At 43.7% G+C, this 22,639-nt stretch overlaps 1 protein-coding gene and 1 long non-coding RNA gene across 4 annotated transcripts in view; one reads left to right on the top strand and one right to left on the bottom strand.

Annotated features, from left to right (window-relative positions):
- The window catches only part of LOC124238104 (uncharacterized), a 32,742-nt gene extending 15,581 nt beyond the window's left edge, over positions 1-17,161 (top strand). Inside the window, exon 3 of the long non-coding RNA XR_006888242.1 lies at positions 17,030-17,161. This is a non-coding gene — a long non-coding RNA (uncharacterized LOC124238104). The remainder of the gene's footprint in view (positions 1-17,029) is intronic.
- The window catches only part of DGKG (diacylglycerol kinase gamma), a 189,248-nt gene continuing 182,112 nt past the window's right edge, over positions 15,504-22,639 (bottom strand). For 2 of the 3 annotated variants that reach the window (XM_046658673.1, XM_046658674.1), the window contains exon 25: positions 17,738-17,874. In XM_046658673.1, coding sequence (XP_046514629.1) covers positions 17,776-17,874 — 99 coding nt within the window. In that variant the 3' untranslated portion in view covers positions 17,738-17,775. Of the gene's footprint in view, positions 17,875-22,639 lie in introns of all 3 variants that reach the window. The other variant, XM_046658675.1, reaches the window with a different exon arrangement.

Raw genomic sequence — 22,639 nt, 5'->3', positions numbered from 1 at the left:
AGTGGAACCCAAGTCTGTTTGGCACTAAAGACCGTGCTCTTTTCATAATGCTTCCTGTCAGCAGCATGATATGGTGAAGCGATGATGTGTCTCATCATCAGGTAGACATAGGTTCATACCCAAGCTCCTCCCTGTTCTGGTCAGGTGTGCGAGCTTGTATTCTTCCCTTCCTCGCTTCCTTGGCAAATGCTCATCAAGGGCCCATTATATCCACGTCCAGCACTGAGCTGGGAGCTGGGGAAGTACCAGTTAACGCCATAATCCCTGCCCTCTCAGAGCTCCAGTCTGAAGTTATGATGCAGACAGTGAAACAGGCCGTTGCAATGTAGTTTGAGAAGTGCTAAGAAGGGGAAGCACCACGAAGGAGCTTCTTGGTCCAATACAGGAGCCGCTGACCCCAGGCTAGTGTTGTTACTGTAAAACAAATACTGGATTTTGAAGGCTTAGTACAAACAAAAATGTTAAGTATCTCATTAATAGTTTTTATATGGATTACTTGTTGAAATGATAATATTTGGGATATGTTGAGTTAAATAACATATTTTGTTAAAGTTAATTTCACTTGTTCCTTTTTACTCTTCTTATGTGGTTACTAGAAAATTTAAGCTTACAAACGTGGCTCACATTATATTTCTATTGAATAGCTCCACTCTAGAAGAATAAAAAGATGGGATGATTTTTCTTATCTTAGTGCAATGATCCAAGAACATTTATCATGTGACTTTCCTAGGAAGGCACACAGAGATGCTTAATAAGTAGGAGTTTCTCTCCCTTCCCACATCATTTAAGTGGCCACTGTAGAGGGGGTTCTTTATTGTGGGGTCTTTGGTCCCCTGGTAATGTGGAGACAGTGTCAGGTGACAGCTGCAGAGGTTCCTGTTCAGCCCCCTTGAGGATTCCTTAGTCTTTGGGTCCTACATCTTGAGAGATAGCCATTATAATCCTTTCTGTCCCTCCTCCCCCCAAAACCAGGGCTGGCAATCAGATGAAATAAATGTTGCTTATTGCCATGGCCATATTTGCTTTTCTTTATTTTAGCAAAAGAAAGTCGTGTGGAATATTTTGAGTGACGTCTCATGTTCAATATCTCATTAGATTAAAAGAGAAGAGGAACCATCTGATTAATGATAAGGTCTTTTCTTCCTATTCGATTCATAAAACTGGGAAAGGTCTTGGGAATTGGCTGGGCAATCTACACAGATGCCCCCTCCTCAGAAAATGAGGCTCTGAGAGACTAAGGGTCTTGCCTAGGGTAACACAGTCAGCCAAGGTGGATGGGGCCTGGAACCCATCTCCTGATCCCCCTATTCAACATGCATTTCCCACACCACATTGCCTGTTGCCTTCTGTCTCTGAGCCAGTGTCTTCCCTTTAATGGAAGAGGCGGCTAAAATAGGAGTCAAAAAGATCTAGACAGGTTAAAGGATGGGCAGAAATTAACAAGACAAAATGGAACAGAAAAAAAAAAAGATTTGGAATAAACACTAACAAATGAAGCCAGGGAGCCTTTTTGGCCTTAACAAGTTCAAATGAAAAGACAACACAGGTGTGTTTGGAGGAGCATGGATTTGGAATCACAGGCTCAGGGCTTGAGGCCTGGCTATGTGGCCTTGGAAAAACCTTAGGTTCCTCATCTTTAATCAACCTCACTGGGTTGTTGTGAGGAGTAAATGAGACCACGTTTCTGAGAGGACTTTGTAATCTGCAAAGCACCATACCAATGGTAGGTATTAGCATTCTTTAGAGGCTGGGAGATATTGGCTGTGAGAGAAGGCCGAATTAGCAGGGTGATCCAGTTGCCAGGGAAAGCTAGAGTGGCATCCAGCAGGAGGGATGTGGCTGTGCGCTTGCCCACCCGTGTCTGGGGCGCTGTGCTGTACTCAGTTCTGAGAATCGCATTTTAAGAGGGGCCTTGGCGGTTGTTGTTGTTCCAGAGAAAGTTGCAAGAATAGCTTAGGGTCTGAGAGTCATGACATATAAGGGCTGATTTAAGGATTTAGAGGATGTTTAGTCTGGAGGGAAAAAAAAAATAAAGACTTAGCTAGGATGAGGTGGCTGTTTCCAGCTATCTGAAAGCTGTTCTGCAGGAGAAAGGTGAGATGGATTTTGTGTTGCTAGCGGCCAAGCCAGGGCCCAGTGATGGGAGGTAATGGGAGGCAGATGTGGGTGCAATGGGAACCTATTTAAGGCTCAGAGAACTGCTCCCAAATGGGCATCCTGGGAGGGTAGTGGTCTGCCCATCCACAGAAGTCTTCAAGCAGAGGGGGCTGCCCGTGGCACAGCTGCTGTACTGGGGAGTCTTGCTCTGGGCTGAGAGGTTGGGCCAAGTGCTTGCTCTCTGTTATCCCTTCAGTTCTGAGACCACCATTATCTCGCGATCTCTCTGATCTTTCTTTCTAATCTACTTGCATTGCCATTTTTGCTGCCCTTGACTTGTCTGCTCCCTCTGTGAATGGCTTTAGGACTTTAGGTTGAGAAATATTTCTGTAATAATTGATAGTCTCATTTAATGGAAAGTGGGAGGGAAAGACATTGAAAAACAAAGGCAGTTTTGTTACTTTTAAAGGCACACTGTAACCTGTTAAGTGGGGGAAGGAGTAAGAACACGGTCATATGTGTTCGAAAATCTTGTAAATGCCACAGCAAATGGGTTATTCTTTGCTACTGTTTAAAATGCAAACACAACTGCCAAAGGCCTTTGTTCTTGAATGGACCAGCATTTTCCTTGTTTACACAATTCTTTTGTTAGCTACAGAGATTCAAGAAAATTTTCACCATTAGAGTTCTAGATCATAAACTACTTTCCAGATTCATAATTCAAATGTTTTGCTGATTTCATTATATCAAATTCTGCACAGGAGTTGTTTTCTTGATTTCTTGACTCCAGAAAAGCCATTTTCTTGAGGAAAATATTTTTCACACAGAGTTGCAGCTGGGAGGGTGAGAGGATGGTTGGGTCTCCCCAGTTGAGCGGGCAGCTGAGCTATTTCCAGTATTTTGTTCTGCCCTCGAGTAGCAATTATGCATCCGTCTCACAGTGCCCCAGCTCAAACATCCCAGCCATCATTTCAGAAACCTCACCTAGACTCTGAGGCACAAAATAGAACTCAGTAGATCTAGGTGGAAGAGGGAGGGAATGGGTAGGAGTGAGTAACATTTGGGTTAGGTTCCCTGAGGCCTGAGTCCTTGCCCGGCCCTGAGGATGACAGCAGGAACATGGAGAAGACTGAGGGTTCAGGGCGTGAGTTCCAAGGCTTTTAGAACCTTGTTGGTCAGTTGTGGCAGGAAGAGCCTGGAGCTACAACAGCAGTGGCTCTTCAAAGCCTGGAGACTGGCCAGTCAGGCCAGGCTGGGCAGGGAGGTGGGGGTTGAAAAAGCAGCGGGAGCCCGCAAGCAGCTGCAAAGAAGGCATTCATCACGTCTTCCTCGGAGGCTCAGCCCCATTACAGGCCCCGGGCCCCAAGCCTGTTGTGTTGAGCCCCTGCTCCCTTGCCTAGCCCTACCCAGGTGTGACCTTGAACCCTTGGTTCAGGACAACCTCAGCCTGGAGACCATCTGATGGACTTATTCTTGGGGTCTAAATTCTGGGGAGAAGGGCCAACCATCTCTGATGTGAAGTCCATTTGCACTTTTATGCCAGACCTGCTTCTTCTCCAGATCTCTTCTGTATAAGGATGCTTGTCTATAGGTTTCCGTTTCTGAGTTATTCTAAAGCCTTGGCTTGTCCCTGTCCTCCTGGAGTGGTCCTGCCTGCCAGCAGGGTGTGGTGTAGGGGTTCTCAAACTTTCACGGGCGCAAGGATCTATCTACAGTCCCAGATTACAAAATAGTAAATTTTAGGGTCTCACTCTCAGAGATCATGATTCAGGAGGTCTGAGTGGGACCCAGAAATCTGGACCTCAGGTGTTTCTGATGTAAGCAGTCCACTGGCCACACTTGGAGGAACATTAGTTGAGAGGAGAGGGTATGATTGTTGAGGTATGAGAGAGACAGAACTGACTTACTTAGGTTACTTGTTGAGCAAGTTAATTATCATTTCTGAGCCTTTGTTTCCTCATCTATAAAATGCTAACCACTTCATAGGGGAGTTTTCAGATGTCAATGAGATGATATATATAAAATGTTTAGCAGGGGCTTACGTAATAGGAGTTTTGGCTTCCTCTCCCCCTCCTTCAATACCAGGAAAGTGGCAACAGAGAGTTTCAATTCGTCCCAGTCCTGGCGTATCAGTGGAAGCTCCCCGGCAGTGGGCAACTGTGGAAAGGCTACGGAATAGTCTAGAGGAGCACGCACATCTCCAGCACTCTGTGGCTGATCAGACAATCTGGATTTCTCAAGCAATGGCATGAAAAGAAACCATTAGGAGGTCAGAAGTCAGCCATTTGCTGTCATTTTTATTTGCAGTAAACCAGAGTCAGGACATACATACACACGGTACATTACAGAACAAATCCACAGCACTCTGTGCAGGCAGACAGGCAGGCTTGAGCAGGCAGCCCCCATTAAAGAACAACAGATCTAGAGGCGGGGAGGCAGTGGGGGTGGAGGAGCAGGGGAAGGATCTAGACCCTGGCACTGTGCTAACTAGTTCCTGCCTCAGTCTCGGCTGGTGATCTGCATTAATGGGCCACAGTTGAAGTGTGTTAGGACCTTTAGCCTCACCCCCGAACCCTGAGGTTTAGCTAAGTTCCCTAAGAGGAAGCAGTGCTTTTCCATAGGTAGAACTGAATTCTCTCCTAACACGCTGGCAGTGAGAAAGGGTAAAGTGGGTTTGATACACAGAAGGGAAAATGCTCGCACTTCATGGATTGAGTATGTGTGTGTGTGTATATGTGTGTGTGTGTGTAGGTGGAAGGCTTATCCAAGAGTTTCCTTGTAGTGTTTTTTTCATGTTGGCCCCCCACATCAGATGATTTCTGAGCCTGATCAATCCTCAAGAGGGAAGGAAGGTAGATTCTTGGCTGAGGGGCTGGGAGTAGCCCTCCAGGGTCAGCAGTGCTGGGGCAAGGCTTGGGCCTGGTGGAAGACCCACAAGAACAAGGACCTTGCCCTCTCTCCTATGGCCATAGCATCTATCCCAGGTGAAGGCAAGATTGTTGAAGAGTGAAAGTCTTTGGAACCCCCTTGTTTGATAGATGGAGAAAGAGTGGCCCCAGAAGGCTGAAGGCCATGTCCAAGGCCGCGTAGCTGAGACAGGACTGTAGGCCACTCCGTGTGTTGCCCTTGTCTCCCAGGCAGGGTTTCATCCCTCACACCATCATGGGACATGGAACAGTTCCCTTCCACAGCAGCTTCTCTGAAACATTTGCCAGACTTTTCCAAGATAGAAAGGTCTCACTTGTTTTCTGCAGAGAGAAAAAAGCATCCATCAGAACCCCCTTAAAAGGTGGCTTCTTGGAATTATGATTACTTGTTTACAATAACACTTTCTCTAAGATATCTACCGAGCATTGAGGATGATGGTACAGAGAGGCACAAATGGTTACTTCTCGTTCTATGGGAGAGGGTAGCTGTGCTAGAAACTGGGTCAGCAACTTTCTGTAGGACCCTATTCTCTTTAGTTGGGTCTCTTGCTTCTTTCCATCTGGAGAAGAAAGAAAGACAGAAAGAAAATGCTGCAGGTTTTGAAATCTGCCTCCTTGTCAGGCAACCTACCCACTAGATCACACTGCCTCTATCAAGACTGTAGGCTACCTTGGCAGATTCTCACAAATCAAAAGGGGCAACATCTGGAGTATCAGGCCCTGTCCACATGTAGACCTGACTTTCCCTCTACGCAGGGGCCTGGAAAATGGCTTTGCAGAGGAATTCTGCATATGGTGACATAGGAACCAATGCTGAATGGCCACCATTCGTTATTCAACTACACCCAGCAGAGCACAGACGTTATGCTACGCTGGCTGCCAACTAGTCATGAAACATCTAAAGAAGGGCCTTTCTGACAAGAGGGTCTATGATTCCAGAACTCCCTCCCAATGGAATTTTCATGTTCATTGAGATAATCTATTAGAAATTGTGACTCCCATGGGGTTATGCTTGTGGGTTTTGATTTGTTTGTTTTGTTTTCATTGATCTTACAGAAGCCAAACCCTCTTAATGCCATGGCCTCTAGTCCCTTCTTTGTTCCTGATTCTGTTGTTTTTACACTGAAACTAATACCCTTATGGTCTGGATGTTCACCCTTGTTGTTTTGGGTTAAACCTCCCAACAGTTCTGTACCCACAAAGGTGCTTTATGCCTGAGATGTGACCCAAAAGGTAAGGAGAAAAAGGAGCGTAGTATTGAACAGAGGAATTTAAATTAGACATTGAGGACGATATCTTGATGGGAGCAGTTGTGAGATTCTGAAATATATCCTGAAACTGGGCTCTGGACTATGTCCTCTGATCTTTCCTGGGCCTTTTAAGCACAGACTTGCCTGGAGATAACAAGGTGTATCCCCTTAAGAAGATACCCCCTAAGATTCCTCTGATCCTCTGATTTTATGTATGAACACTCTAAAAATAGAATCAAGGGGGGCGGGGTTGGAGAATGAAGAGAAACATCATGAGGATAAAAGAAAGAAGAAAAAGTGGCAGAAGCAGGCAGAGGGTGTGAGTGGAGGTTGAGAAAAGCAGAATGTGATGGGAAAAGATGGAGGAAAAGTAAGAGACCCGCATTGAGCCATGATGAGAGGTTAGGGTGTGGTGCCTGGCAAATAGACGTCATTTAATAACAAAATATTTATTGATGAGTAAATGAACAAAGGTATTAATTGTTCTTTCCAGCCCGATTTCACATGGGGGCAAACTGAGATATAATATGGGAATTATAATGTGGGAAGTAGAGTTGGCCCCACGAGAGAAGCAGTGCAATGCTGCGCAGAGGGAGAAGAGCGCATTTCTGGAGCTGATGCTCTGTGGGTAGGAGGAGCCCTTGGGTGGTGGCCTGTCATGTTCAGGAAGGAGAACACAAACAGGCACAGGCTGAGATCCCCTGTCTTCTCTGGGACTGCCTCGAGCTGCCCAGGCTTGGAGTAACTGAGGCAGCAGTGTGGAGCACATCCCTGCAAAGGGCCTCCCAGGTCCTCCCAGTCCCTTTCCTTTCCTCAACAGCAGGAGGAGAACCAAATCCTGACCTAAAATCTTCCCTTGTCCTCTTGGGAGCCATGTAAAACAGCCCCTGAATTTGAAGATCGGCTCATGGCCTTCCCTTGCTTTCTCTGTCTCCTCACTTCTCTTCAAATTTCTCAAGTGCAGTTCCCCAAAATTTCTGTCCTCCCTCAAGATAAAGGAGTCTAGGAAAGAGTGGGAGTTCTCACCAAGTCAATGGGAGGCAGGATCCAAGGCACCTGACCTGCCTTGGAGAACAAAGTACTGTGGCCTCATCAAGGAAAAGAACCGGGCAAAGGGGCAGTGCCACCATGAAGGGGACTTAGCATATGAAGTGAACGTTGTCTTTTGAATACTTATTTCCCCCCTCAGGAAACTGTGTGATTTTAATCACTGGAAATAGGAGGGAACACCGTGCTTCCTCCTCCCTGTGACAAAGGACTCATCAAGAGTTCCGAGGAGATAGAGAAAAGGCAAATCACATTGCCTAGACAAGGCAGACACAAGTGTGCTCCCGGGAAGGCCTGCCAAGAGCTCTTACATAAGCTGCAGTGAGCTCATATGTTTTCACGCCTGTCAGCGGATCCTGGGCTTCAGGGCCAGGGGTTAGGCTGGAGGAGGGAGCTCAGAAGAGACTGTGTTCTTCCAAAGAGGGGGCGCTCTGGGAAGAAAACATGTTCCCACTCTGAGGATGATGAAAACAATTTTCATTTCCATGTCAGTTGACATAGCCTTCCATTCCTCACAGCAGCAATGTCAGGACAGGAAGAGGTGATGCTTGGTCTTATCAGCCCCATGGTGTGGGGGAAGGGGTTAGCGAGTCACAGGTATGCAGATATGCACCGGTGGCATGGATAAGAGAGCTTGCCCTCCTGACGTGTGGGAAGCCAGATGTGTGCTCAGTTAGGTCCATCAGCTACAGGCTGGGAATTAGGCCTTGCTTGAGCAACAGGCCTTGGTTTCCAGTTGTTGCCACCACCTAGGCTGTTCTTGAATAGGAAATTCATTTCATTTATTGACTGAGACAGGCTCAATATTCTGGAAACTTCTGCCACTCATTTTACCTGCTTCCCTTTTGTTTGGCAGAATCACTGAGCCAGCAGACTTTGGCAAGCACACTAACCAACCACCTTGTCCACCATCTTGTCCAGAACATCTGCAGTCAGCCCGCCCTGACCCCAGCAGCTGAGCAAGGGAATGATACCTGCTTCTCTTGCACTTTGCCTGTTGCAAATGATACCTCAGCCTGCATAAGTGAGCCAACACGTCTCAACCAGGCTCCCCAGACATTCTCTCGGGGGTTGACATACTTCCAGTTCAGTTGAGCCCCAGTGGAGCAGGAGGATCTGTCTGTACATCTCAGCAGCCTGCCCCTCTCCCTCAGTTGGCTTCACAGTCGTCACATTGTGGGGGCGGTAATTGTAACTGGTTTTTATACGATTAAATGAATCTGCGGAGACGATGTTTTACCTGTCCAAAATAATACCATGTCAAGCCTTTCTGTAACTACTAATGCGTTAAACATTTTTATTTCAAAAATAAAACATGCATTGTTCAGGTAAATTTCTGACTCCTCCAAGTGCTTTGCACTTTCTCTCTGGCATCATTAGTGCTTATAATACTTCCCCATTTTCTGTCTTTTGAGAATTTCGTTAATGTGCTGTTTACCTTCCTCTTTCCAGATCAATCAGGAATGTTTTGAATACAGCTAAGACCTTCCTTGGGTTCAACCCAAAACTTTCTCCTCTTAAGTGTTAGAGTGATGTCCTGATTAACTTCTATTTGTGAAAAGTGGATTCAGTCTGTTGAGAAATGACTGACCTCATATGCACAACACCCCAAAATCTTCCTCCAGCAAGTGGATGATACCCACAACCTTTAACATTTAAGAAAGGATCCACCATAATGATGTATGCCTAAGTATTTTGGTGTGAGATGTCATGACATCTATAATTTACTTTAAAATATTTCAAGGAAAAAAAGATGAAACAAATACGGCAAAATGATAATTGTTGAATCAAAGTGATGGGTATATGGGTTCTCATTAGACTCATGGCTCTACTCTTCTGTATGTTTGACAATTTTCATAATAAAAAGAAATTATTCCCAGACGTTCTAATTCCAGGAAGTATATTTAACCTGGAGGAGGGTGGGGGAGCTTCAGGAGGCTGACAGGGAGAAGATGGGAGGTGGGAGTTGCTTAATCCTCTTGGGTTTATTATCATTACCTTAATGCCTAGTGGTAGCAGAGTATGATGATAGCAAATCCCAAACAGTAGTTCAATGACATCCTCTATTATTGACACCCCCCATGCTCCTATGTTTCTCTGAGTTAAAAGATCTAGTTCTCAATCCTTTTACTTCAAGGATATTAGGGAGAGAGGAAATATTTACCAGGAAAATTTGTCTTTTCTTAAAGATCATGCCATTTTCTGGTAACCAACTGGTACCAGTTTTCTTAAAAAAAACAAAAAGATAAAAAAATAAGTTCATTGGGGCTGGCCCCGTGGCCGAGTGGTTAAGTTTGCGCGCTCCGCTGCAGGCGGCCCAGTGTTTCGTTGGTTTGAATCTTGGGCGCGGACATGGCACTGCTCATCAAACCACGCTGAGGCAGCGTCCCACATGCCACAACTAGAAGGACCCACAACGAAGACTATACAACTATGTATCGGGGAGCTTTGGGGAGAAAAAGGAAAAAATAAAATCTTCAAAAAAAAAAATAAGTTCATTAGCTACTTTGAAAGTACTGTTGTTTAATCCCTCAATAGAAAATGCAGACTTTCTGGAATCTTCTTCTAGATTGCCACATATATTGTGGGGTTTATAAATTCATCTCCTTTCATATTGTCTAAAGGCAAAAATAAATTTCCACTTTATTATCCCTCACCTTGTAATTCTTGCTAAGATTCCATTTGAAAAAGGATTTTTCTTTTTTTTGGAAAGGAAAAAGTTCAATTTTTTCCCATCATTCTAGAAGCAGTGTTTTTACCCCAAATTATGTTTCACTCAACAGATTTTTTAAAAGGATACTTCGACTCTCTGTTCCACCTTTAGATATCAATTACTAAATTCTGATGTTTGACTACCTGAGCTCACTTCAGTTGAACCTGATCTTTAATATGGTCTCTGTGTATCTTTTAATATGATCTTTAATATTGTGTGAATCCCCTGACCTCTTGAGTCCTTCACCAGGTGTTCATTGTTGGCTGGCTGTTCCCTGGGTAGTGTCTTAGGAAATGGCTGGTGCCTTGGAGAAAGAATCTAACAATAAAGGAGGCGGGTAAGGTGTATGTGGACTTTCTGCTGCCCAGATCTGCTCCCCGGCAAATGAATGCTGTTTCCCACTCCGGCTCGGTGGAAGAGGGAGGAGGGGGACATGGATTTCCAGTTTGAGAAGGAATTAAGTCATGCCCAGGGTATTGCTTTGGGGGGAGAAAATCCCTGTCACCATGCTTGAAGCTCAGAGGACTCAGTGAAGGCATTGCAGGCACGGACACGGGCTTTGAAGGCGGATACTGACAGACCAGAATCCTGGATCTGCCGCCATGAGATTTGCTCTGTCTTCATTTGTCAAACGGGAACCATACAGCGCCAACTTCATAAGGTTCTCGTGAAGTTTAAAAGTGGTCAAAATAATAGGCTTTGGACTAAACAATGAATGATAGTTGTTATTTAACAACAATTCTATCAATACCTGGATATTTCCATTTTACCATTAACTCAACTTTAAGCTTTTTTAAACAAAGGATTTCTCAGTCCTTTCTTCCATTTTTGGATGACTGTAGTGTTCACACTCATCTCGCCTTGCTCAAATAAATCTTCTAAAAGATCCAGTTTTCTCTCTCTTTTCATCTCATTAATCTGTATCTTATTATGCTGGTCTCTTACTGTGCTGTAACTCCACTTCTGTGCTGCCTTTTTATTCTTGGTCAATCCCGACCTTATCTTTAAGAAGTAGATTGAAAATATTTCTGGCCTTCTGTCCAAGTTGAATTTCATATTTTCTGAATCATGAAGCTGCCCTCCATGTGACCTAGAAAGCCCTTTGATGATCCATATTTAGCTGTATCCATCACTCAACAGATGTCTGGGTAGTTAAAGGCCTCGATGAGCTCCCTCTACATCCTGTGGTTTCGAGTTCCTGAGTTGTTAGTTAAAAAGCTTTCATCGCCTCTACCCCCCTCCCCCTACCCATTCCAGGGTAGAAAGACAGATACCGACTTTAGCTATTCATTCATTTAACAAATATTTACTTACTACCTACTACATGCTTGATCCTGGGTTAGATGTTATTCTCTTTGCTTCCAAATTGTGTTTTCCTAATTTGACTCATTGAGAGTAGCTCTCCATGTTTTCTGATTATTTCTCTAGAATCTGCCTTGAGCATCTAATTAAATGGTCTCTTCTATCTGCAGTGTTTCCTGACCCGTGGGAGACTGGGAGGCTTAATTGCACTCTAGTGCCTTGCTATAATGCACCTGCCATTGCATCCACAGATTTCAGGATAACACAGGTTCATCGTGGACTTTATTTAAGGGAGTTTAGTTAGCAGATGAGGCTGCAGGGCTCTGCTTGCAGTCCTGCACCACAGACATGAGGAAGGAAATGGTGGCAAGGGTGGAATGCCCAGCAAGGTAAGCAGCTAATTTCCAAAACCCCTTGGTTTTCTGTGTCCCTGGCTTCCCACAGAGATGCCCATGAGAAAAGATGCCTCTCTGCTTTTTGAGCTCTCTGGATCTTCCCATTAGATAGCATCTCTTGGCATCTGAAAGGCAGCCTGCCATTCTGTTCTCCTGTGGAACACAGATGGCCCAGCCCACGCTTATCACTAATGAGGATCACATGCAGAGCCTTCTTGCTGGAGGCTCCCTGCAACAACCCTAGCCCTCCTTCCCTGAGCAGGCCAGTCACTTGTTGACCATGGCATTTAAGTCTGAGAAGGCTGCTTGTGGCTCTCCCACTCATAGAGTTGAATAGAAAATCCACTAGGTAGGCCTGGGGAAAAGAGTCCCATTCAGCTAGAATTTGAAAGGTTGAGGATTAGGGGATGGCTGCCAATTTGATTGCAAGGGTGAGGTTTTCGGTTCCGGCTGTCCATGGAGGCTGTTGAGTTTAAATTTGAACAAGCACTGGAAGTTCTTCAGTAGGAACGTGATTAGATGGCTATACAGAGGTTGACCAGATAGGAGATCAATTTGTCAATACTGTGTGGTCTTACCCAGGATGAGAGTAAGGTTGGAAGTAGTTATATAAGAATGTTAAAGGCACTAAAATATGGTAGAAAAAGCATAAATTTTGATGTGAGGCAGACCCACGTCAAGTCCTAGCTCTACCACTTGCCATGTGTTTGATTTTGGACAAGGTACTTCACCTTTCTATGCACTAATTCCTTTATCTGTGAAATAAGCACAGCACCCATATCATAGGCTGTTCTGAGGATTAAGTGGGATAGTGCATGAAAAGACCTTGACTCAGTGCCTTGCACCCAGTAAGCAATAAATGGGAATTCCCTTTCCTATCTCCTTTTCCTGTTTTCTCTTTATAGTAGAAGGTTGAAGTCATTCCAATATGAAGTCACTCCAATATGGTGGGCCATCAAAGTGGGCTAAAACAATGGCCCCATGTAAAATTCTACACAATTCTGCTCTCTTATTTTATCTAAAACTTGATTGATATTTGAGATGTGGCATAGTTTCTTTTTCATTGTCTTTGCAAGTCGGATGCAGGTCTGGTATTTGTGACTAGGAGAAGAATTCCAAAGTGCTAATATGGACCTCAATAGAAATGCAAAATCTCTTTTGGTCTTAACACTGTAACTCATTCCTTTAACTCTCAGAGCTACCAAGGAGAGATCACCACCACTAGCTGACCTTGAGGGTGCCAATGAGTTTTGTCAATCCTGCCATGTGTACCCACTGGTCAGTACCCACTGATTCAGAAATCTCTCTGGGAGTCATTTTTTCATTTCTTCAGAAAACAAGGGACACTCAGGTATACTGTTCAAAAGGAAGTAATAGACCTATTGATTTCACATTGGTGCCTAGAAAAATGGTCTTGACAGTTTTTTGGACAAGGTAGATCAAACACTGCTCGTTCCCCACCAAACCAGGTCAGGGCTTTTCCTGTAAGAGCAGAAGGCTGTTCATTCCCCAACAAGGCAGCTCTTTCTATATTAGGCCAGCTCTAAGAGCAGACATTAAATTGAATAATAATTGACCTGGTTCTGTTCTCTGGAGCTCCATAAATGAAGTCTGACCTCTGGCAGCTATCATGTTTTCCCCTTAATTTTTCCCCAATCCCTTCCTCACTCAGGGGACAAGGAGTCCAGATCTTTGATTCTTGCTTGAAGAGATGTAGAGGGGAACAATGCAAGTAGTTAAACAATCACATAAAGCAAATTAGAAAGAATATCTTAAGAATGGAAACTCCTTGTCCTATAAAAATACTTTTTTGGAATATTATTGGAGGGGATGGTTACTTGCATGTTTCCATCTCCACTGAGGACAAAAAGAAGAAATGGTTGGGGCCAGCCTGGTGCTGTAGTGGTTAAGTTCACACGCTCCACTTCGGCAGTTTGTATCCCAGGCATGGACCTGTCCACTGCTTGACAAGTCATGCTGTGGCAGGCATACCCATATAAAATAGAGGAAGATGGGCATGGATGTTAGCTCAGGGCCAGTCTTCCTCAGCAAAAAGAGAGTAGATTTGGTGGTGGATGTTAGCTCAGGGCTAACCTTCCTCAGAAAAAAAAAGAAGAAGAAATGATGGGCTTCAGGCTGTGTTTCTAATCTATAGTTGTTGACAGACAAATTAAGGCTTCTATGGTTCTTTACCGTGAGTTCTTCAAATCAGGCCTCTCTGTATATTGCCTAGAAGGGGATCTCAACCACAGAACTCTTTTTTCATGGAGCATTTTATGGATACTTGCATTTTGTGAAACACATTTTAGGAAATTATAGTTTGAGATATGTTGCGGGGACGTAGACATTTGAAATAACTTCCTGATTGATTATTGTTGGATCCTGGAACTGGTGGCCAAGAACACCATGAAGTTTCCTTCCTTGGACGGTTGGAGGGTTTGTAGCCTTTTCCTCCTCCCCTCCCCCCTCCATCTTCTAACATTAGCATTAGGCACCCACCTCCCTGGAAGTGTTGAGGTTTAGGCTTGTGACAGCAGGAACCTGGGAGTCTAGATCCTTCCTATCCCCAAGATTCTATTTTTATGGATCCCAATTGTGGTAGTTCCACAGAAGGTACAGCCTAGCTGGGATAGGAGGTAACTGAGGGTTTTGGCCAAGAGGAGAGGGGGCTAGAGATGGGAAAAGTTGATGCAATTATTTTTGGCAGGAGCTGGAACCAAAGCAGCAGGAGAGAGTAAGTTTTAAGACTCTCTGGCAAAGTAACTTCCTAATCTGTCACTGAGTATGTGTAAAAAAGTGATTAGTGGGTCTCTATATTTATCATGATTACTCACAAATATGTAATTTACATAATATATACAGCACATTAAGTACTATGTCACCTTATATAATGTGCATATGTATAATGTATATGCACGTTATGTAATGCCAGTCTGGAGGCTCTTCCAAGTTCTGCCAAGTATTTCCTAATTTATTTGGCAATTTTAACATATCTTTTCCATCTGTGGAAAAACTCTCATGAGAGGAGCTGGTCTCTGACCTGAAATATAATCATCCTACTAAGTTTATCTCCATTCTCAACTCACTGGAGGAAACCCACAAAGACCAAGCCATAATGAGGCACAACTCCTAGCCCATTAGCCCAGGGACAACATGATGTATTGAAGATTTCCTGTTTCATTCTTTTTATTGCTAGTGGGGTAGAAGCGCGGGGGCAGATGGAACACCTCTGTGGCATGGTCAGAATCAGAATAACATGAGGAATGAGGGTCTGGATTCTCTCCTGACTGCTTAACCATGTGACTTTGACAAGTCACTAAACCTTCTTAAGCCTGGTTTTCCTCATTATTAAGATGAGGATAGTAGTACCTTCTCTGCCAACCTCAGAGGTTGCTGAGAGGACCACTGTGATGAGGTACTCTACAGTAAGAAACCACCGTCACAGCAGTTAAGGGATGAGTTGTAGGGTCAGATTAAACAACAAAACTAGACTTACTGAGGTTACCAAATTGGAAGTGCAATTTCACCGAAGTTTGTTACACTCTGGCTCTAAGAAAGACTTGGCACATGTCTCTCAAGCAACACCGCAAGTCCTATGCGCTAGAGCAGAGCAGGCATGGGCCAGTCTCTGACTTGTGAATCTCTGAGATCCAGTTTCACCTGTTGATAGTGCCATGTCTCAACAGCCTCAATCTTGGGGATCAGGGCTGAAACACAGGCAAAAACTTCCGTAAATGTCTTGGGATCAGTGACCCCAAAGCTAAACCTGCGTTCATTTCAGAATCAAGTGGCTTCCGAGACAGTACCTGTCGTCATTCTGGAGCTTGTTGGTCCCATTGCCAAGGATCCCATCATTCAGGACATTCTTCAGGTGGCCTGGCTTTCCCCTTGCCCAGTGTTCTGCACTGTTCGGTTGAGTAGGATGGTCCTAGATCTCCGTCCTAAACGTCCTAGGTGACTGCTTCCTTCAGAGTTAGGATCAATATGCATACACAATCTTAATTTTTCCTTCTTTGTGCAAAGCTCCTGATGACCCAGTACAAGATCAGGGGGAGCTCAGTGGAGTGATGTTGAGTGGGCCCAGGTTTCCTCTTGAGAAATCTCAGAGAGGATGGAGGCCTGAGGGAGCAAAGGTGCTGAGGCAAATGTTTCTTTCTACCAATGAAGCCCTACACAGTCTTGCCTTTGGGAAAGGAGGGTAATGTTGGCACCAGCTGAATGAAGCCTATTGAGCTCTGCCGAGACCCCTCTGGATACTGGCTGGCAGCACCTCATAGAAGGGGCCTTAGTCCTCCTTGTAACTCTCCATTGAGGTCATCCCTGCAGCCAAAGGTGTTTCCAGACAAAGAGACTATGATGGCCATGATGAGTTGACATGGGGAGAGTTTAATTTAATGATCTGTCTAGTGCCTTCAACCCCAGACCAACTTCTCACCAGTTCAGGCCAGAGAAAATCTCTAGGAAGCATCACGAGGCCCCCGTTTTCTCATGTGGGCCTGTCCCAACCACATATGTGCTGCACATTCATTCTTCCCTGGCAACTGGATCCAAATGGAATCATTTCTCAGTGACCGGAAATGCCCCTATTCCAAGATGAATGGATTCTTTTCTCTATTAAATATCTTCTTAGTGGCACTTATTCCCAAACCACATTAGCCAAGATACCATGAACAGGTCTCTTAGCTTTTCCAAGATAAGTTTCCTTATCTGACAAATGGGAGAGTAAATCCTGCCCAGCATATCTTTCATGGTTTTTTTGAGAATCCAGAATAGAAATTCTCAGTCTCTTTATGATAAGAAGCTACTTTCATTTCCCTTAAATCTCATGATCGCCATGGGGAAATGTATCTTGGCAATGAAATGGTGGAATTGGGAGTAAGAACCTTCTCTTTCTTTCTCAATTTCTGTTCCTATACTACATAATTTTTTTTTCAATCAGGAAAAGTCCATCAGCAAATAAATATTTATATATATATAAATATATATGCTATATATATGTACACACACTTGAGACCATCAGAAGGGCATTCAGGTCTACTCTGGGAGTGGTACGTGCAGAGAGGCAGGAGGGAACCACCTGATGGTTTGCCTCCTGGGCTCTTTAGCAAAAGGCCCTTCCTTCCCATCTTCTCTGCCTTCAGGAATAGTCTGCCACCAGGGCTTGGAACTCAAACAGGAAACACGCTTTGGCTTGAAAAAGAAAGAAGCTGGGGGTGTTTTTTTTTTTCTTCCCTTTTTACACAATATTATGACACCAATTTGAAAAATAAATCCCAGTTTCTCTGCTTTCCCTCCCAGGTGTTCACAGAACTAAGAAAATAAATACCACATCTAAGGTGTGCTGTGCAGGCAGCGCTGGGCCCTCCTGGAGCCGTCTCTAAACAAACACACAGCCACTGGGAGAAGGCTTTGGGAAAAATAACAAGTGCCCACTGACAGCGCAGAGAACCAAGAATGGAAACACAGCTTTCCACAGCCTTTCTGCCTCCTCAGCGAGTTCAGGGAGAAATTGTCACTCGAAGGACAACCAAGAAACCAACGTGCGCTTGCTGAGCCCTGCCAAGGGAGTTGCTCTGAGAGTCGGAGGCTGTTTTGTCTCTGTACAGAGGGACCTTTGTGCAAGTTCTCTGGAACAGGAGTTCTTTTCCTTGGCCACATCCGATCTCACCATAGGCAGGAAACCTGCAGCCTGCTCCTTGCGAATGTTCATGAGGAAACTTGCAGCACTGGTGGGAAGAAAGGGGGATTTCTCTTTCAGTCTCAGAAAGTCCCACTCAAGGCTGGGAATGTGGAGGTTGCTGCATGAGCCAGCCTCACCCTGGTGGGCCCTAAGTCCATTCAAAATGTTCTGTTGGCACTGGCTCTGGTGGGTTGTGTCCACTGTTGAAATAAATAGAATGTATGTCAGGGTGAAGGATTCTTCCTAAAGGGTGGTTTTGCTTCCAATGGTTAGAGAGGGGTGTGTGTGTGTGTGTGTGTGTGTGTGTGTGTGTATTACAGTTTCTTGTTTTATCTCTTGGTTTAACTGGTATTTGGCACATTGTTTAGTCTTTTGAACGGCTCTTCCTCCTCAGTGAAAAGAAGCTGCTCTTCTGGGGAGGTCCCATCATCATGGGCGCTTGGTTCTTGTGAGTAATTTTAATCTAAAAGCAAAGAGGCAGAAATGAATTAGTGGCATGCAAACCCCAGTAGCCTATGGGAGAATGAGTTGCAGAGAGAGGAAGGAAGGCCAGCTTCGGGTTGGAAAAAGCCCCATGCAGAAGGACGACTGTCCTTGAACAGCTTCAAAATTGGCAACTGGACCCTGAATGGGCCTAGAGTTTGGCACTTCTGGAAGTGAGGGGCGGAAACACTGGGGAGAGACAGGTGTGAGCTTCCCACGTGGTGATCAGCTCGCACCTGTCTTGTGTCCTTGCTATTCATAGACTCTCAGAATGTCACAGCCAGAGGAGACCTCAGGGACCATCTCATTCAACCCCTCTGTATGATAAAGGAACAGAGGCCCAAGGCTCTGCTGAGTCTTAGATTACCCTAAGGTCACACAGAGAAGGGCAGAACAGCTAGAGCCCAGTTCTTCAGATTCCCAGCCTCCACTGCTCCTAGCCATTCTTGCTGAGGCAGTGCAGAGATGTCAACCAGTAACTCGAAGTTGACCTAGAAGCTTCAGTCTGATCTCTGACCCAAGCAACATCATGTGGAGAGTTTGAAAGTGAGTCTCTTAGGTGTTTCCTCTTTTCTTAGCTTTCCAGGAAAGACTCAACTTTCCTTTAAAAGCATATGCATTTTTTGAATTTAGGTTGTATGAGTATTTTCTCATGCAAACTTGAAGCTATGCTTTGGGGATCAGGTTAGGAAGAAAGGCAAAAATGAGAATTCACCAGTGTCTTTCACTTCCAATTGACTTAAAGATGTTTAATCCCTATTTGAATGTGGCACGGTGACACTGCCAAGTTAATAATCTGCATTATCAGTCCATTGGCATTTATCAAGTATGCCATATGTTCAGAGTAGGAAGATGGTGTTCCAACACCATCTTCCTGGGGGTGGCACTTAGGATTCAAAGACCTGGGGTTGGGTCCTAGAACTCCCACTTCTTTGCTGTGAACCTTTGGACAAATCATTTAACCTGCAAAACCAATGCTTGCTTAACTTCCAAATGAAGATAATAACATTTGTCCTATTTTTCTCACAAAGTGGTTGTGAAGATCAAATGATAGACAGTCAATGAAGGCCCATTGTAAAATGGAATGTAACAGTTAAATAATTGCTATCTTACATTGGAGGAAGAGAAAGATGTCTGTCAAAAGAAACAGAATCTATGAGCCCATTTTCATGGTTTTTACCACTTTATTGGAACTGACAGTGTGACCACAGAGAATAAGAGAAGAAATCTTGGAGAGAGAGACCCATCAAAAGTTTAAAATTAATGTAGGATAAATTGAGTGGTGTCAAGAAGAGGTTAGGTAAGGAACGAGAAGAATCTGAAAGGAGCAATTGAGGAGGAATTTTAAGATTTGAAAGGAATGGCAGGAAAAGTGTTGGTGAAAAGAGAGGGAAGGCACTGGGTAGAGGGGCCACGTATGAGCTAGTTGAGTTTGGGGCAAAGGATGAGAAATGAGGTCAGGGTTATGGGTGGGGCAGCTGGCCTAGGGCTCAAAGGGGAGGCGGCAGAGATTGGGTTTAATGAGAGGTAATGGGGAACCATGATAGCTTTTTATGCTGGAGAATAACATGATGAAAAAAAAGAGTTTGAGGGAAATTATTCAACAGCTGTTGTCAGGGTGAGCTGGGGTGGTGGAAAGTCTGGTTAAGAGGGTACTAATGCAAACCAGGTCTAAATTTATAAGGCCCCAAGATATGGAAGGAAAAAGATGGGACCAAAAGACATTGTGGAGAATTAGCATAACCTGGGTAAGGAAGCTGGAAATGACTCTATTTTGGCTTCTACCAGCCCAGAGATCTAGAAGGAGAATAAGTCTTTCTGTTTTGTGGAGTAAACCAGAGGAGCAAACCAAGAACCCATCAAACACCATTTTGTGTTACATGCCTTATCATGGGTATTATGTTTGTTCTGGAACTCACGGAAGTGAGGCATAGACTGGGGACTCTGACAGCACTTACCTGTGGCGTGTAACTTAGCACTATCTAATGACAGTGATTTGTGGCACATTTCTTTGGGGTAAGCCTGCTCTCACCCCCACGCATGTGAGCCCCCTGAGGGGAAGAACTTCATCTTACTCACCCTGGTATTCTCTGGGCCAGCACAGCGCCCATTCAGAGCACATGCTGTGGAAGTATTGAGTGATTAGTCCAACCAAGAAGAAAGAGAGAATGTCCCGGCAGTGGAGATGGCTGTGCTTGGGGCAGAGAGCGGCAGCTGGTGTGCTGCCTACATTTCCCGCTGATGGAGCCTATTTTTTTAGACGATAGAAGACCCTTGCTTCTCCTTTTTCTCCCTATAGCTGAGCAATTTATTTGCTTGTTAGCCCTTCCAGGGCAAAGAGGAGGAAGTGAAACTCAAATCCCTCCCATTTGGTTTTTCAGCAGTTTTGACATAGGTCTTGATGGGGTAGAAGTTTGGAACTCCTGGGTAACATGAGATTCTGATGTGGTTTGTGGATTCTAGTACTACAATAACTGAGAGCTCACTGTATGGACATACACTGAAGGCAAGAAGCATGAGATCATACTCCCATTTTGAGTCAAAGAGGTGTCACTCTCTTATTCCCTTGTCCCCAAATTAGGAAGGGTTAGTGGGTTAAATAGTTAAAATTCCATTTTAGGAGGTAGTTGGATGTGGCTAAACTTGCCTATTCTACCCATGATGGAAAGAGAGCATCTTACATTTCTGTGGTTAGAACCCAAACTTCTCTGGTAATTGGGTATTTCAGGCAATTAACTAAAGTCTCTATGGTTTTCTTAGAAACTTTTCATGACATTTACAACATATGACAAGCACTAAGGACAGTAGCCCCATGTTCTTAGTTTTCTGCTCTATTACGGAGAGAATTGATACAGTAGATGGTTGTGTGATAGCTCAAAATTCACAAAAGTACCGCAGCATATAATTTCTCCTTTAAAATGGAGTATATTGTAAAATTTCACTAGTGCTAAGGGTTGACTTTGTTTTGGGGAGCCCTTTCCCAAAAACCAACACATTTTTATTACTTTAAGAGAAGCAATAAACTGAGGGACTCCTTCCTGAACATTATCCTCTCAGGGCAAATGATTCAGATTATGCTCAGCAAAATGGCCGATAACTAAGTGTGGACCCTTCCCAAATCATTCGGGAAGTGCTGAGTCCGCCCTAATTTCAGCTGGAGATAAACAGAAAGGGACAAACCTGAAAAGTCTCAAGCAGTCTCTGCGATATTTTAAAAAGTTAAGGAAATAGTCCTGCTTAAAGTGAGCTAGGGGAGAAGGGAGGGGGCTTGTGCTGTCCTTCAGGTCTTAGCTATTTCTGGGTTCTCCAAGGTTTTAGGATGCTCTGCTTCATGAGAGTGTTTCCTGCCATCAGAGGCTTTCAAATGTAGCTGGACAATCGGGTTTTGCTAGGGGTAGAGGAGAAATGTGGGATTTATTGATAAATTGGGAAGTTTGACTAGATTATTGGTTCTCCAAGTGTGGTCCCTAGACCAGCAGCATAGCATCTCCTGGAAGCATGTCAGAAATGCAAATACTCAGGCATCCGGACCTACTGAATCAGAAACCCAGCAATCTGTGTTTTAAAAGTCCTCCAGGTTATTTGGATCCATACTCAGGTTTGGGAATCACTAGATAACTAGAATCCCTTTCAACTTTGAGATCCTACTCTTATCTTACTCTGGGAGAAGAAGATTCTCAATTTTAAGGCTCAAATTATACCACCTAACTGTGGCGGTGAAGCATAAGAGGTCATCTTACAGTACTGCAAGCACAAGGCAAGTTTTCTTAATAATATATACTTTATATACATATATTTATATGTATAAACAAATATATGTTCATTTTTGAGAATTTAGGAAATATGGAAAAATTTAAAAATTACCTAGAGGTAACTGTTGGTAACTTTTTGGTATACATTTTTTCAGTTTGTTTCTATGCTTATATGTTTTTAATAAAATTGAAATCACCTTCTTAATCTCCTGTTTTCATTTAACATTATTTTATAAGCATTTCTGATGTAATTAAATATGATTTTCAATAGCTGAAAATTATTCCATTTGATGAATTACACATACCTTATTTAACCTTTTCCCTAAATGTTGAGCTTTTTTCCCCACTTTTTTCTATTATCAATAATATAGAAATTGACATTTTTATACATCAATCTCTGTCTGTATTACTGATAATCTGTATTTTACTTAAAATAAATTTTTAGAAGTACAATGAACAAAATTTTAAGGGTCAAAGAAAATGAACTGGATCAATGTATATTAATATTTGTAAGGTTCTTCTTGATACATGGCTCCAAATGCTTTCCAGAACAGCTGTACCAGTTTATGCTCTTGCATCACTGGGAGTGCTGGCCTCACCACACACTTGACAGCAATGAATGTTATCTTAAAAAGAAAAACAAAGTGTGCTAATTTGATAAGTGAAACGTGGCATGGACTTATCACTATATTAATTTGAAATTCTCCCCCCTACTTTTTTCTTAACTTGTGATATTAAATATTATTTCACAGCTTTATTAGTCCATGGCATTTCTTCCTTGAATTGTCTGTGTACTACTGCATTGTTAGTATTTTCTCTTGCTGGTTTCTAACAGCTCTGTATACGTTATGCGAATTAACCTGCTCTTTGAGATCACTACTGCAAACATCTTGTCCTTAGCCTTTCAAATATTTATATTGATTCTTGACTTGTAGCATTTAAAATGTGTTAATAGTCAAATATGTCACTTTTTCCTTAGAAAGCCCATGCTCA

Source organism: Equus quagga, chromosome 4 (assembly GCF_021613505.1).
Source record: "Equus quagga isolate Etosha38 chromosome 4, UCLA_HA_Equagga_1.0, whole genome shotgun sequence".
Taxonomy (NCBI): Eukaryota; Metazoa; Chordata; class Mammalia; order Perissodactyla; family Equidae; genus Equus; species Equus quagga.
The sequence above is the reverse complement of the archived record's forward strand: the minus strand, read 5'-3'. Positions and strand labels throughout refer to the sequence as shown.